At 56.5% G+C, this 16264-nt stretch overlaps 1 protein-coding gene across 10 annotated transcripts in view; it reads right to left on the bottom strand.

The window, feature by feature from the left end:
* The window catches only part of CDH23 (cadherin related 23), a 420227-nt gene that overhangs the window by 2377 nt on the left and 401586 nt on the right, over positions 1–16264 (bottom strand). For 5 of the 10 annotated variants that reach the window (XM_040485293.1, XM_040485289.1, XM_040485290.1 and 2 more), the window contains 20 exons: positions 13904–14020; positions 12561–12785; positions 11800–11969; positions 11440–11577; positions 10434–10553; positions 8718–8895; positions 8379–8590; positions 6159–6350; positions 5894–6007; positions 4945–5074; positions 4585–4836; positions 4343–4504; positions 2566–2822; positions 2107–2204; positions 1571–1691; positions 1407–1486; positions 1227–1267; positions 980–1055; positions 365–494; positions 40–162 (listed from right to left, as the gene is read on the bottom strand). In XM_040485293.1, coding sequence (XP_040341227.1) covers positions 40–162; positions 365–494; positions 980–1055; positions 1227–1267; positions 1407–1486; positions 1571–1691; positions 2107–2204; positions 2566–2822; positions 4343–4504; positions 4585–4836; positions 4945–5074; positions 5894–6007; positions 6159–6350; positions 8379–8590; positions 8718–8895; positions 10434–10553; positions 11440–11577; positions 11800–11969; positions 12561–12785; positions 13904–14020 — 2936 coding nt within the window. Of the gene's footprint in view, positions 1–39; positions 163–364; positions 495–979; positions 1056–1226; positions 1268–1406; positions 1487–1570; positions 1692–2106; positions 2205–2565; positions 2823–4342; positions 4505–4584; positions 4837–4944; positions 5075–5893; positions 6008–6158; positions 6351–8378; positions 8591–8717; positions 8896–10433; positions 10554–11439; positions 11578–11799; positions 11970–12560; positions 12786–13903; positions 15500–16264 lie in introns of those variants that run through there. The other 5 variants (XM_040485299.1, XM_040485292.1, XM_040485298.1 and 2 more) reach the window with 4 other exon arrangements.

The raw sequence follows: 16264 nt of genomic DNA, 5'->3' as shown, positions 1-16264 counted from the left end.
TGAGGGGGTGTGGTGCAGAAGCCTGCAGGGAGGGCTCACCTTGATGGGTCCCTCCCGAATGATCTGGCCCAGCTTGGCAATGTTGTCGTACTCTTGGATGGCTGCCCGCAGGTACCGGTCATCATCAGGCTTGACTGCTGCTGGTTCACGCCCAAAAGTTCCCTGGGGAGAGGGGACATTAGCCGGAGCAGAGGTAGACCGCATGCACACGTATGTACACACACCCAGGGTAGTGGATACAACCCGCCACCCTCATCCCCCAAGGAACCCAGCTCCTTGGCAGGCAGTGGCAAAGACCTGCTTTACCTCCACCCCGTCCCGCACGGTTGTCCACCCCCTGCCCCTAGCTCTGGCCAGGGCTCACATGGGTGCGGGTGGGGCTGTTCCATAGGTCTGCGATCTCACTCAGGTTCTCCGGCAGGTCGTCCTCATGCTCAGCCTGGGCGGCCAGCTCCAGGTTCCGGCAGAAAGGATCCAGCCACACGGGGTTGGCCCTGCAGGTGGGGAGTGGGGTGGGTGGGGTGCGGAGGGACAGATGCCCCTGTAGCTTAACCACTACCTGTAGCTTAACCACTAACCCCTGCTCTTTTCTTTGGCCAACGGTAGTACCTTCCTGGGACTGGAGGTTCATGGCCTTGAGAAGTAGGCCCCTAGCCCATTGCATTTGGGCGCACAGCCACGCTAGGATCCCTCAAGAACCAGGACATGTTGATCTCGATTAGTTTTGGTACAGAGGCCTCACTCTGCACCTGGAGTCCAAATCTATGTCTGCTGGAACTGGGGGCCCAGTTGGGGTGTTGATCCCAATCCCAGCTCAGCCAACGCTTTGTAGAGAAAGCTGGCCACCAGGGGGCACCCACACCCCAGATTTTAGCTGGTCTGGTCCCTCAGAGCTTGAGGGGTGTCAGACAATCCGCTCCCACTGGGTCCTGGGCATGCCTCCTCAAAGTGACCCTGAGGTCTCAGGGGCCCCACTCACCCGTCGAAGGAATACTTGTTGGTGTTGGGCATGTCCATGATGTCAATGAAACCACGATTTCCTGTAGGGAGAAGTTCTGGGGCATGGAGGGGAGGGAGGCACCCTGCTGGGGCTGGTGGAGCCTGAGCCAGCCTTATGAGGCCTAGGTAGGCACTCTAGGCCCCCAGAGGCCCCTCCTGCCTTGTCATCCTCACCCCCCCAACCCCCCCCCGCCCCGCCTCAGTCCCCCATCGTAGCCCTTGCTCACCTGCCGAGCCAGCCACAATGGCTTTGAGCTTCCTCTTGTGTCTAGAGAGAAGCAGAGAGAGGGGCTGGTGAAGGAGGCTGGGTGGGGCTGGCATCTCAGGGCCCTGCCTGCCTCTGTGACTGTCCCAGGAGCAGGGCTGGTCAGCCTTTCCCAGGGCAGGGAGGTGTAGGAGTCACTCACACAGTCCTGTAGTACCAGTTCATGAGGATGAACAGCATGGCAGCCAGGAAGAGGAGAATGGCCAAGACAATGATCGCCATCTGGGGGAGTGGGGCCAGGCGTGAGTGGGCTAGAGCACCCAGGGCAGAGGGGTGGTGGGGCGGGGCGCCACCAGAAGCACCTACCTGCAGGGCGGACATGTCGTCGGGCAAGCGGGCAGAGATGGCAGGCTGCACGTCCAGGACATTGTAGTTCCGGAAGAGGTTCCGCAGCTGCTCCTTGTTCTCGTCAATCATCTGGATCACCCTGAGTGAGGGGAGGGGGCCTCAGCTTCCCTCTTTGGCCATTCCTCAAGAACTCATCCCACTCAGAAGGCTCTGCTGCGCTCCTGCCTCCGACCCCCAGATTCACCCCCACCAAGCTTTGCAAGATCAAATCCCACTCAGCTAGAATGGTTTTGTATCTTACAGGGTTTACCACTCCTCATACAGGATCCTGCTTGTTTCCTCACCATCCATGTAATACCCCCCCATTTTACAGATGGGGAGAGTAGGACTCAGAGGGGTGGAGCTCTGCTCATACCCGCAAACTACTCTCTACTAGCCCTGCCCACCTCTGGGCGAGAGCCCCACACAGCAGGCCTGATGGTGTTATCGGCCTCTTTCGGTGGGTCCCCTCCCCGGCTCCAGGCAGGCAGGTGGACCGACCAGACCCCACCCACCGGTCCACGTCCAGGATGCGGTTGGTGTCGCGATTCACCACGTGGATGAGCAGCTCTGTCTGTGCGAAGTTCACCCGACCCTTCTTGTCCACATGGAACTAGGTGAGAAGAAGCGTCAGGGGGCGTGGCAGGAACAAGGAATGGGATGGGGAGCTGCTCCTGGCCTACCCTGCCGATAAACCTATCACTGCTGAGTGCTCACGGAGGCCCACGCGTGGTATCAGTCACTTGGCTGCATTGGGCCAGGTGCTATCACTGGCCCTATTTTTATAGGTAAGGATGCTGATGGCTAGAGACGTGGGAGGACTTTCCCAAGGCCATGTAGCTAGGGAATGACTGAGGGGCTACAGAGACCCCCTTTCATTCCCCTGACCTCTCCGCAGTGGCAGTGCCCCATCCCTGTGGCGTGGTCCTCCTCCCCTCATAGCCCGCAGACTCAGGGTGGGTTCCATGGGGCACCTGCACGTCATCAGTGTTGACAATGGCACCGGTGATATTGGAGAGCAGGCGGATGAACTCTTCCTCAAAGCCACGCACGCGGTCGGGGATCTCGTTAATGACGATCTTAACACGCTGGTCATCCCTCAGGATATAGATGCCGATGATGGCCGTGTCATTGTGGCCTGCGAGGTCCCGGGCCACAATGTCCACCACAAAGTAGCCAGGGCTGTAGGCCATGAAGAGGTCAAAGGTACGCAGGATGCCATCCACACTCCCTGCAGGAAGAGCCCGCGGGCAGGGTGCAGCTCAGGGGCCACCCAGTGCCCCTCAATCCCCTGGGGAGGGGCGAGGGCCAGGGGCATTTGGACACACTGAGGGGAGGCTGCATCTCAGGCCACAAGTCCCCGCAGGGCCTAGCAGAGCAAAGCTGACAGAGAGGGGGGGGGGGGCGCCCACAAGTGAGCATGAGTGTTCCGTTCATCTGAAGGAGCAGCAGTTCTGACCTCCACTTGGTGGATTATTATCCTGGGAGAATGCAGCCAGTGCTGCCACAACTGGTGCTTCTAGAGATTTCTAAGGTTTTACTTAAACACTGCAAGTTAAAACACAGCTGTGGGCTGCAGTGTCCCAAGGGTGACAAGTCTGGGACTCCACTGTCCCAGGCAGGGGCGATGGGAGACGTGTGAACGCCTCGGTGTCTGTCTCTGTCACACACACATGCACTTCAGAATTCCACAGCCATACTAGAGACATAACCAGAGGTCGTACAGTAGTCTTCTCTTAGAAGACCATAGACCTGGGTTCAAGATCTGCCACTTTTTCACTGTGTGACCTTTAGCAAGGTACACAGCCCCTCTGTGTCTTAGGTTACTAAACTAAGCAGTAGGAGATGAGAAGACGTAGGGATGATGTCTGGTTGTGTGACTGGTTGTGAATTAGCCTTCGGAGGATGGTTAGGGGGAGCGTATCTGAAGACAGAGGTGAAGGTCAAGATGGTATTTCAGGAAGTGAAGACAGGGCGAAGGCCAATGGAGGATGGTACAGAACAGGCTGAAGGAGTGAGTGGTGAGGGGCTCAGCTTGGGTGGGCCTGGGGCCCTTACAGATAGTGGGGGGCTGTGGAGCCAGGAAGAGGAGGGACCAGGAGGAAGACCTGGGGAGCTTTGAAAGCCAGGCCAAGGAGTCTAGACTGACCCCTGTAGGCGAGAAGAATGGGGAAGGTTTTGGGTAATGGGACACCCTCCAGGCCTTGCAGAACCTGACCCAAGAGGCTCAGTTGTCCACACAGGCCGATGCACAAGTAAACGTGCACGCTTTCAGGTACATATGTGCTCTTTGAATTCTGGCTCCTCAGTGCTTAGCACAGTGCCTGGCCCGGGGGAGGGGGAGGTGCATAAATAGGAAGATAGGTGGACACACCAAAAGGAGGATGGGAAGGTACATGAATGGACAGATGGGTAGATGGGTAGACGGATGCATGGGTGGGCTGACTGACACACGGGTGGGTGAACGGATGGATGGATGAATAATGGATGAGAAGATGGGAGAGATGGAAGGAAGGAGAAAGTGGGTGGGTAGATGTAGAGATGGAAAGGGGGATCAGAGACTAGAAAGATCGGTGGGTGAATGAACGGATTAACAAATAGCTGGCTGAACGATGGCCAGATGGGTGGGTGGACCGAAGGACTGACATGGCTGGCTGGCCAGCCACTCATACCCTGTGGTGCCCACACAGACCCCATCTCCTCCAGACTACAGTCCATGCAGTGACAGAGGCCTTGGGTGGAGGCTCCTACCCATGGTGAAGACCTGGCCCACGTCCTCAGAGTCATTGGCAAGGGCCCGGAAGTAGTGGATGGCCAGGATGCTGTAGAAGACCAGGCTGTTGTTGCCAACGTCTGCGTCCAGGGCCAGCACCTGGATCAACTCTGAGCCCACCTTGGCATCGGTGGCCACTCCTGCAGAGAACGGGCAGGTGGGTGTAAGCGGCAGGGCAGGGGCCGCCCCGCCCCCCAGACCCAGGCTCTGGCCCCTGCACCTGCAGTGTACTCAGCCTTGGTGAAGCGCGGGGGCTGGTCGTTGATGTCTTCTAGCACGACGCGCACCTCCTGCAGGGTGAGGTCAGTGACCAGATCGAGGGCTGGGGAGGGCCCACGGGGAGGTGTCCAGCTGCGATTGCTCGAGGCCTTGACGATGAAGGAGAAGACGGCTTCACGCTCCCGGTCCAGGTCCCGCAGCACCAGCAGACGCCCGTCAGGCTGCAGATGGAAGTTCTTCTCTTCGTTGCCGGCTGAGGATGGGACCACGGCACAGGGTGAAGGGGCAGGGCTGGGGTGGGGCATACTTGGGTCATCTCCAGCCCCAGGGTAGGTAGGGCACTAGCCCTGGCAGGCCCCACCTGCAATGAAGTAGTACACGATGGCGTTGGGGCCCTCGTCCGCGTCCACGGCGCCTGTCACGTTGCCCACGAGGGTGCCACGTGGCGAGTGCTCAGGCACTGTCAGCAACTGGTACTGGGGGCTGCCTTTCTGCAGGGGGGAGGGGGATGTCACATGAGGGCCAAGGCCAAAGGACCTTGCGCAGTACCTTTGTAGGTGCTGAGGGACTTTATTGCCCAAGGCTTGTGGGGTGAGCAGGACCTCTGTAACCTCAGGGGAGCGTGGGCTGGGCCTGGTCTGGCAGGTTCTATGAAGTATCCCAGCACCTGAATGGATGTTTGAACAAGGGGGCACACTCTTTTAAAAAAAAAAAAAAAACTTCTATTTTTGAGACCGAGAGAGACAGAGCTTGAGCGGGGAAGGGGCAGAGAGAGAGGGAGACACAGAATCTGAAGCAGGCTCCAGGCTCTGAGCTGTCAGCACAGTGCCTGATGTGGGGCTCGAACTTGGGAACGACAAGATCATGACCTAGACCAAAGTCAGACGCGTAACCCAGCCACCCAGGTGCCCCAAGGGGGCACACTCTTATATGCACATGGATGTGCACTCAGAGCCTCCAGGGAATACAAGAAAAAACCCCATCAAGTTGTGAAGTATGAGTACACGAGCAGCTCGGCTGGCCCCAGCCGGTGAAGCGAAGCTCAATTTCAGGTTTCCTGTGTGCTCTTGTGTGTGCAATTAGGTGAGTTACAGCTCTAGGGGTCAGGCGTATTTGCCTGCTTTTTTGACTGCTGGGTAGTGCCTTGAAATAGCAGCTCAATAAATGTTGTAGGAAGTGCATGCAGTTTCTGAACATAACCACATGTATATGGCACAGTGTGCACAGGAGAGCCCTGCGTGTGTACTTGCAGGCGGGGAGTCCCTGTGTGGGTGCGGGGCGGGGGGGGGGGGTGTGATGGGCGAGCTCACCGGGGGCCTCACAAAGAGAGGTTCGTTGTCGTCGATGTCCTCCAGGGCCACTTGCAGGGGCTGCATGGTCTCGTATGGCACTGGCTGGCCCAAGTCGCTGGCCACCAGGATGAGCTGGGGGGTGGAGGGGCACAGTCCGAGGAGGGCACTCCCTGGGGGCCAGGTCACCGCCCTTGTGGGCATTCTAGGTGGGGAGGTGGTGGCCCTGCGCCTAGAGGACAGCCCCTCTCGGCCCCGCCCCTCGCATTGGGGCCCGCCCCCTTACGCTGTACACAGCCTGTTTCTCGCGGTCCAGGCGCTGAGCGGTCTGGATGAGGCCGCTTATGGGGTCGATGGTGAAGTACTCCCAGTCCCGGTTGCCGGCCGTCTTCAGAAAGCTGTAGCGCACGGCCCCGTTGAGGCCCTCGTCCTTGTCTGTGGCATAGACCTCATATACATTGGAGCGCAGCGGGATCTCCTGTGGTGGGGGGTGGAGGGGCATGGCAGGGAGGCTCCTGGGCCATCTGAGAGAATGCCAGCTCCCACGCCCGGATGGGGCTCTTGTGCTTTGTCCTCACTTAGCAGAATGCCCTTGCCACCTTCTGGCATCCTTAGGAAACGCCTGCCTGCTTAGCTGGACTCTCCTGGGGTCTTGGCACCTGCTAGAGCCTCCCTTCACCCCACCCCCACTCCACTACCCAGTGATGGTCCCAGCTGGTCTCCATCCACCATGCTTCAGAGTCTTTCAGGGTTCTTGCCCTTCCAGGGCCTTCCCCCGGCCCTCGGATCCCATTGCATGCTGAGATTTGGAAGGCAGAAGGGGAATCCAAAAGCTGAGGCCACAGCTACCATTCTGTTGCTGGGTCTGTCTTGCTCTCTGCTACCCTAATCACAGGAGCCTTAGGTGTCCCCAGACAACACCGTCTACCCAATGGGGTACATGAAGATGAGGGTACGTGAAAATTACTTAACGCAGCTGGTTCTCTGCGAGACACAAATCTTTCAAAATTTGGAGTCTTGAAGGGAAAAACGTAGCAAATGGGCCTTTGTTGTGGAAAAAGAACTAGATTATTATTAATTTATACCTTGCCTCGTTCCACAAAAAAAGATTTGAGACCATTTATAAGAATGTATAAGTTATAATAAGAAGTTAAAAAAAAATCGGGGTAAAGAAAAAGAAAATGGCAGCACCTGGGTGGCTCGTTCAGTTGAGTGTCTGACTCTTCTTGATCTTGGCTTAGGTCACGATCTTGTGGTTTGTGGGATCAAGCCCTGCGTCGGGCTCTGTGCTGACAACACAGGAGCTGCTTGGGATTCTCTCCCTCCCTCACTCCCTGCCCCTCTCCTGCTTGTGTGCACGTGTGCTCTCTCTCTCTCTCTCTCTCTCAGAATAAATAAACTTAAAAACATTTTTTTTTTAAAGGAAAAGAAAATGGCAGGAAGATGGAAACTGAGGAGTGGGGGTCCAGGTTTGTGCACGAAGTCCCTGCGGGGTCATTTGGTGTAGGCTGACTGCTCTGAGCTCCCTGGCGGGCAGCGCAAAGAGGACTACTCTGTCACTGCAGCAGGTGCTGGAAAAAGCAACTCACAAGGTAGGGGCACAGCGTTTCCTAGAGCGCAGCCCTGGGACAGATTTCTCCTGTGGGGCCTCTCAGAGGAGACAGAGTGACGACAAGGACTTGATGCTGACATTCTGAGAGGTGGAGGCATGCTGAAGTTTGGGGGACAGAGAGCAAGTGGGAGACACCCTGATTATACCACCAGGGGGCAGGTCGGGCCTGGGTGCTGAGAGGAAGGAGGGAAGGGGCAGATGAAGGAGTACTGCCTGTCTTTACAAGGCAATTTAAACAATTTTTTAAAAAAGTTTATTTTGAGAGAGAGAGGGAGAGAGAATCCCAAGCAGGCTCTGGACTGTCAGCATGATGCTGGACATGGGGCTTGATCCCATGACCTGAGCTAAGGTCACGAGTGAGACCCTCAACTGACTGACCACCCAGGCGCCCCTCCAAGGCAATTGAGAGCAAGGAACGAAAGGGTGGGGGAATTCTGGAACCTCAGCCACTTCCCCTTGTTTCTTATTTTGATGCTGGTACTCAATTCCTAGGCATGGTATCAGCAGGAACAACAGACAGTCGGAAGGAACATGTGTGTTTATTTTGAGACACCAATATGGGGGGGGTGTGAGTTTCCGGGGAGACTGGCTTTTCTGGTAGACTTCTCGGAGCAAGAGATGGGGCATCTAAAAAACACCCAGAAAAGTCACTTTCTCAAGGTCATTGGCTAGTAGTGACAGAGTCAGACTTGGGCCCCTTGTGCTGGCACAGCTCAGCTCATACTACTACCTGCCGTGAGACACTGAACAAGTCTGTCTCCCACTCTGGCCTCAGCTTCCCCACTTTCACGGAGGGGCCCTTTCAGTCTCCCAGGCGTGACTGCAGGAGGAGGGAGTGGGCCGGATATGGGAAGGGAGATGTTGGTGGGCGAGAGGACCAGGGGACAGCAGTACCTCTCTGATGTGGAGGACCGTGCCGTTGGGCGGGCGCATGAAGACGGGGCGGTTATCGTTGACGTCGATGACCTCCACCAGGAGCATGGTGGTGCCCCAGAGTGGAGGCTGTCCGCCATCCGTGGCTACCACGGTCAGGTTGAACCTCTCGTAGGACTGCAGTGGCCGCTTTGTGGTCACCAGGCCTGAGTCTATGTCCACGTGGAAGGCCTCTGGCAGGTGGGACAAGAGAGCAGGGCCTGGCTCTGGCCGAGACGTCCTTCCCGTCCCTCCTCCTCCTGGCCCTGGGGCTGCCCCTCTCACGCCCAAGGCATCACGGGTGGGGAGCAGACTACTTACCCACGCCAGGGCCCTCAAGTGAGTAGGCCAGCTCCCCATTGGAACCCTCATCCTGGTCGGTGGCCATCATGGTGATGACTGAGGTGCCTGCCGGCTCATTCTCATACACGCTTGTGCTGAACTGGGGCTTGGAGAACTGAGGCCGGCAGTCATTGACGTCTAGCACCTGGATCACCACCTGGGGGCGGGGGGGGGGAGGTTGAGGTCAAAGGTCAGGAGCATACTAGGTTGCTGCTTCGGGTGACCCGGTCACACGGGAGTAAGCCAGGGTGGACAGTGCCCACTGTTGGAGTCTGACCTCAATTTCTTTAACCCCGAGTCTCAGTTTTCCTCGCCGTTGGGGACGGTAGCATCTTATCTCTCAGGGGCTAGTGAGGCTCACCCATGATGGTATGTGTGCCCAATGCCTGGCTCAAGGAAATGCTTTGCAGCTAGTACTGTGGTTACAGGATCATCTGCGTCTGGACCCAGAAGCAGGGAGCCCTCCTCGCCCACCTCCTGCTCTGCCCTCTGCTGCTTCCCACAGTGGCCCTAGACATCTGACTCTGATCTCTGGATCTTAATGCTGGGCTGTGCTTCCTCCACTCCCAGAAGTTCTCTCTTGCCGGGGATCTGTGTCTGGCTTGGGACTTGGCTCCCTCTGCCGACCCCACAGCCCGGGGCGGGTCCTATGGACACAGCAGGTGAGGAGGCCCTTTCCCCGCGTAGCTCCCATGGCCCTGACAGCAGCCCCATCCGAGTCCTTCACGGCGGTGATTTCAAGAACCCCTCTCCGTGCACAAAGCACTTGCCAACTCCCCATCTCCCTGCCTCACCACTGCCTTGGGCAGGAAGCATCATCATTGCTGCCCTTTCTCCCATCCCCTACAGATTTGACAGCTGAGGCTGGGAGAGGTCACATGCCAGATGCAGGGTGCTCAGCTAGTGGGATCTCTGTCTTCTGGCTCCAAATAATGGGCTTTTCCCATCACAGCACGTGTGACACGACACAGCCCATGTGACAGGGACAGGATTCGGGTACGTGTGAGAGCTCCCAGCCCCTTCGCCCCCCTACCTGCTCACAAGAATTTGTCTTTGCCCACCCGACTTCTCACCCACCCCCCACCCTTTACCTTGGATGGTTAGGTTATTGCGGGAAGATGTGGAGGAGCTGGATAGAGAATGACAGGACTGGAGAAGGCAGAACAGGGGGGACGAAAGAAGGAGAAAGCAAAGCCTCAAGGCATACTCTGGAGAGAAGTGGGGATAGAGTTTAGAAGGTGGTACGCTGGCCTCAGGGTGATGGCATCGGTGCCAGAACTGGAATAGGAATGGGGCTGGGAACTGGGTCCCTCGCTAATGTTCTTTAAGAGACATAAATAAAGATAATCGCTCTACGATTATGTTTGGTTGCTAGACTGTTTCCTTCCGTGGGTCACCGTGGACAGTGGGACACGTGGCACCCCAGGTTTGACTCAAGTCACACTCAGGTGTTTTCAACTGTCTTAGCAGGGGTTTGGCACAAGAGATTTCTCTTCAAGAGTCCCCGCTTCCCCAAGCCACAGCCATTTTGACTCAGCCAGCTAAGCTCTTGCTGTCTCCTCCTCTGCCGCCATGTCTCTGAGGAGACCGGGTGGCTCTCCCCCCGCTCTGAAGCATTATCTAAAGGAAAGGCTTTGCTCGATGCCTCCACCATTCTAGTCCTCGGTGTCCCTGGCCCAGGCTGGTGGCCCTTACCTGCACCGAATTTTCTCGGCGGTTGCTGGCTATATCTCCAGGGTTGTCTTTGGCCAAGGCAGTCAGAATATAGTGGTCCTTCTTCTCCCGGTCCAGAGAGGACAGCACATAGATGTCACCCTAGTAGGGGGAGGGTGGAATCAGGTCCTTCATCAATCCAACTGATATTTATTGAGTATACACTATACGCCAGACATTGTTCTAGGCTTTGCAGGTGCAGCACTGGACAGAACGGATGACCGCCCCCGCGGAGCTCTGGTTCCAGTGGCTCCTCTTATCCCCAGTGCCCAATCCGCCTGGACATGGGACGGTCAGCCCAGGATGGAAGTCACTCCCTGGCCAGGTATAGAGTGGTACTCTGTAAATAGTTGCCCTCCCTAGGGCCGGGCCAGGACCATGACTGACTGTTCACACCGAGCAGGAAGGACAGAACCCTGTTGACAGGGCAGAGTTCTGGGGGACGTGGGCAGGGAGAGGCCCTAGGAGGGAAAGTCCAGTTCCAGCCCAGCTCCTAGGGAAGGCCCTACCTGACCAACCGCCCCCAGGCCACCATGGCCTCTCCTGTGCTGAACTGGCAGCTTTGAACCAACGTACAGTCATTTGAAGTCATCACCCGTCCTTTCTCTTGAGTTTCTGCTCTCTCACAAGTCTGAGACCTCCCTCCCCCGGCACGGAATACAGTGCCATGTATACAGCAGGAGCTCAAACACCGTGCCCACTTTCTGCAGAGCTTCCTATACCTCTCTTTTGATAGTTTTAAAAAGCAGCCTCGTGGACTTGCATCAGGTTTTCTGGTTTGGGGGAATTCCAAAAGTCTCTGGCCCCAGGAAAGAAAGTGCGGTCTACAGGATGTCTGGGACTGTAGCGGGGCTTGCTGACTTGGTAAAAAACCTCTGAGGCTACAGACGTTCCGGTGGCATGACCCAGAAACCGGGATGACTATGATAGTTTTGGTGGCTTTTCAGCCGACCCTGGGCCCTTCCCACTGCCCGGTTTGCCTGCTTACCGTAGTGGGGTTGATGGCAAACTTGCCCTCTCCATCCCCCAGGCTGTACTCAAGGAGGGCAAAGTTGCCCGAGTCGGCATCAGTCGCAGCGACTGTCAGGATGACCGTGCCCACAGGCACATCCTCAAAGACGGCCTCCTAGAACCCAGCGGGCAGGGAGAGAGAGTGGGCCAAGGTCAGTCCTGGAGTCTATGCCCCTTCCCTAAAAACTCACCATGGTAGACAGCCCGGGGCACCACGCTGCTCACGGGGTGGTCATGCCCCTGGGGCTCAGAGGCTGGCAGGGTAAGGGTAGAAGATGCCCGAAGGCCCCAAGGAATGGGCCCAGGTCCTGACCCAACTTGTTGCCCGGCCCCCCACCTGGTAGGAAGGCTGGTCAAAGATGGGGTTGTTGTCATTGATGTCCACGATCTCCAGGTAGACAGGGATCTCAGCTGCCCGGGGCGGAGACCCGTTGTCTGAGGCCCTCACGGTAAAGTTGAGCCAGTGTATTTCTTCGTAGTCCACTGTCCGGTTGGCAATGACTTTCCCTAAGACACAGAGGCACTTGCTGCCAGTTTTACCACTCCTCACACATGGAAACTCTCCAAAGTATAAAGAGAAGGATCTGGAGCCCTGAGGGGCAGATGTGGTCTCTTGAAGGAGAGTGGTGGCCCAGCAGCACTGCCTAGTGGCAGGCCGGCCAGAGGCCGACAGCAACTGGTGTCCAGCTCTTCTCCTCACTGGAGGCGAGAGAAAGCTTCACAAGTCAAAGGGATGAGTTCCGGCAAGGCCGGGACCACCTCGGAGAGATCGCTCTCTTGGCTTTCTCACCCCCTCAGTGATCCTGAGAGCGGAAGCCTGGGTGGTAGAGATGCTGGTGACATATCATCCCAGGTTCCCAGCGGCCCTCAAAGGGCCGGTCCAGCCCACCCCCAGGACCAGGCGCTCTGTCCCTTCCTGTGGTTTGGGCATCCGTGAGTGACGGCAGTGTGGGCCATACTGGATCTGGCCCAGCCCACTGAGGGGCTATGGTGGGGTCCCGCCCGGAGGGTGACAAGTGGGCCATGGTCCCTTGTGGAGGCTAAGCAGGAACAGACACATGTCCCCCAGTCCTCTTCTGGCAGATTTTTCCCACCTACCTGCTGAGGAGTCTTCCAGCTGGACATAGCCTGGGGGCGTCAGGTCCAGCAGAGTGTAGGTGATCAGCCCATTGAGGCCCTTGTCGGGGTCCACAGCTGCCACGGCAATGAGTGTGGTGCCTGGGGTGGCCCCCTCCAGAATCCGCTCCGTGTAATAGGTGATCCCGAAGGGCTTGAACTGGGGCGTATTGTCATTGACGTCCAGGATGTTGACGGTCAGCTTGGCTGGCGTGGAGGCAGGAGGTGAGGGTGACGTGAGGGGTGCCACTGTGGCTGGACCAGGCTTCCTAAGTCTCAGTCAAGGCTGGAGAGGGTGGGGCCTTTCACTGCCCTCCCGGGACTCCCTGGAGCTTGACCCAACCCTTGTGTGGTAGCACGTGACCCTTTTCTCTGGTCTGGTTGCTCACTCTTCCGTAGGGGAACTGGCTGGGTGACCTTGGTGGAGCTGCTGGCCCTGACTGTGCCTCAGTTTCCCAGGCTGTCCAATGAGGTAGGACTATGATGGTCTTTAAGACCCTTGCCACGGTTCAGCCTTCTACTTCCTGTCTGAGTCGTCCCCTCTACATAACCTGCCCCGGCCCTTTGCCCTCTGAGTGGAGAACATGTAGGCCATGACCAGATCTGCTCTTCCTTACTGAAAACTTGGGCCTCTGGTCTGTAATAATAAGCAGCCAATATCTGCCAGGCCTATCTCCCCACCCCAGCCGCTGTCCATGCCTCATGGACATGAGGCAGAGGTGGCAGAGGTGACTTGAGGCTACCCCTTCTCCACATCCCCCTCCCCTTCCCGCTCCGCCCACACAAAATCCCCTCCGTTAGGAGCCCCTCCCAGCTCATGTCTAGGGCTGCGGGGGGGGGGGGGGGGGGGGGGGGGGGGGGCGGCCTTGTGCCCTTCTCTGCTCTGGCGCCTGTGCCCTCCAAAGTGGTGTCGTGGCCTCCACAGACATTCACGTCTCCTTGCACTTTCCTGTCTCTGGGCGGACCCCATGGCTTCCTATCAGATCTGAGGTTTCTGTCACACATGCCAGCCACACCTCCTTGTCAGTTCTGATAATGAGAATGTGGCCTACGTCTCTGTTGTTCTGTCATTTTCTCAGGGCCCGACCAGCCTCTACCCAAGCCTCCTTCCCACTCTGAGACTTTGGGTTCAAGATCACACATAGCCCTGGGCTTCTGGACCCCCACCGTTGAGCTCTGACCACTGGGACACAAGGCCATCCTGAGCCTCATGGTAGCTGCCACCTCTCATGCTCTTTGCATAGCCTGACGTCTGTTACCAGCCTGCTGCCTCTGCCCTGATCGGCTCTGAGTGACCCAAAGGAGATGCCCGGGGGGAGCCTTACCGTTTGGCACGCTGACAGAGCGCTCTGGTAGGTCACTGGCATTGTCGATCACTGAGAGAGTGACTTCATAGGTGGCAACCAGCTCCCGGTTCAGTGGGGACTTCACCATTACAGACCCTGTAAGACCAGACTGGGTTCAGTCTGAGGGGAGCCCCCTAAAATCTGGGCCTCCCAGGGGCTCTCCTGGCTAGCTCTCCCAAACCACACCAAGGGCAGTGGTCCCCAGTAGAACTGGGACAGGCTGGTGACATCTTTGGCTGGGATGAAGCCACAGCCACCTGCAAGCTGGGGGCACCTCACTCAGCCCCTCACTCACTGCTTACTAGCCAGGTGGACTTGGGAAAATTATTTAACATCTCTGTGCCTCTGCCTCCTCATTTATGAAATGAGTACCTACTGCATAGGGCTATTTTGAGGATTATGGCAGTAAAACGAGTTTCCATTTGCAAAGGGTTCAGAACAGTGCTTGGCATAGTGCCATGTAATCGCTTGTTCCAAGAATGCTTACATTCTACAACAATGTGAGTATACTGAACACTATTGAACTATCGAACTATTGAATTAAGATTGTGCATTTTATGCTCCGTGCATTTTATCACTTAAAAATTGCTTGTATTCTAGGGGGACCAAGTATAATAGAAGGTCAAGGCAGCTAAGAAGTCCTGAGGGTATTCCCTGGAGGGGATGGTGGTGGGGCAGGCTGGATAGTCAGGCCGACCTCTTTGTCTTGATTACGTGGGCATGACAGGGCCTGATTGTGGGGAATGAGGACTGTCCTGTGGAAGTACTAGCAAGGAGGTGTTCTCTTTTCTCCTGCCCACTGCCTCCCACGGCTGCTGCCTGCCCCTGAATCACAGAGGAAACTTCCAGAGGCTTAGGCTTGGACTGGACAGACCTAGCTGGGCCAGTCTCAGGGCTGGCTCTGTTGGAGGGCCTGGTGGCCAGATCCTAGGTGAAACTTGCTCTCTCCAGCTCCCTCTCAGAAAGTGTGGCCTCTGGGATTCCCTTCCCCCTTGGCAGATCCCCTGCTGGGCTTCTGTCTTCCTCGGGTCCCCAGCCATGGGGTGGTCACTTACCCTGGGCCGCTGCCTCCTCCTCCTCCTCCTCTTCCTACTCTCGCTCCCCGTCCCCGAGGTTGGGGAGCGAGGATGGGGAGAGGGTGGCTGCATTCAGTCTGCAAAGGCTGGGCCACGGCCTGGGCCCCACAGGATGGGAAGGGTGGTAGGGGTGTGGTATGGAGGAAGGCAATGGGGTGAAGCAGAGATGAGGTGGGAAGTGACAGAGAAACAGAGCTCAAACCTGCAGGCCTGCCAGCCATGAGGAAGAGAGAAGAGGGTTAACATCAGTTAGTTCAGGGTGCAGAGGGGATGGAGTAGAGCAGGGCATGGGGAACGGTAGGGTTCAGAGCAGACCAGGGCAGGAGGTTTGAGAGGGAAGGGAGTGGAAGGGAAGAGGCAGGGGGAAGGAAGCCAGGAGCAAGTGGGAGCCCCATTGGATAGAAGCACTCAGGGGACTGAGGCTCTGGCAAGAAGAAAGGGGAGGGAAGGTAAGCAGGTGAGGTAGGGAAGTCATGAGGAAGAGGGGGCAGAGAAGACACTGGAAAGAAAAATAGAGAAAAGAGAATCAGTCATAGGGAGGGAGAACAGAGAAAAGTGGTAGTAGAGGCATCAGTGGAACATAAGGTGGAGCAGGGTGCAGGGCAGCTTTCCATGGTCCTAACCAACTACTGTGGGGGGAATTTTGCTAACCTGGGACACGGCTAACCTGTCTAAATTCTCCTAGTGCTCATGGTTTTCCTGTCTTCTTTTTAACTCTGGGCCTCAGATGCATTTTGAGTGAATCATTCTCTTTGGTTCACTGCACCCTGTGGTCATTGATACCACTCTTGTTTTATGTATGTATCTATTCCCTTTTATTCCCACAACCCTCTCCCTCTTTCTCCCCTTGGTCAATCACTGTAATGGACTGAAGTATATTTTCCACTTGAAAGCGTTCCTGAAAATCATATATTGTGTTTGTGTATTTTACATTTACACAAATGGGATTGTGGTATATATATCCCATTCTAAGGTCTACGCACATTTCTCTGTGAATGTAGTCTACTGCTTCTGATTGCTGCATGGTATTCATGGTGTACACTCACCATGTTTTACTCTCCAATCTCCTAGGGATAGATGCCCAGGTGGCCTCCAACTCCCACCACCAATAACATGGCAGGAAACATGACATATAGTCCTGTTACTGACCTGAGAATGTCCTTGGGACACATACCCAAGGAACAGAATTATTGAGTCATGGGGTATGAGTGTACTTTGTGCTAGATTGCTGTCTAGATGGTGGAAGTGGTCTAGACTCCAATAG

This window comes from Herpailurus yagouaroundi, unplaced genomic scaffold, assembly GCF_014898765.1.
Source record: "Herpailurus yagouaroundi ecotype Mexico unplaced genomic scaffold, PumYag 163, whole genome shotgun sequence".
NCBI classification, from domain to species: Eukaryota; Metazoa; Chordata; class Mammalia; order Carnivora; family Felidae; genus Herpailurus; species Herpailurus yagouaroundi.
Note: the sequence above shows the minus strand (reverse complement) of the source record. Positions and strands in the feature narration are given on the sequence as shown.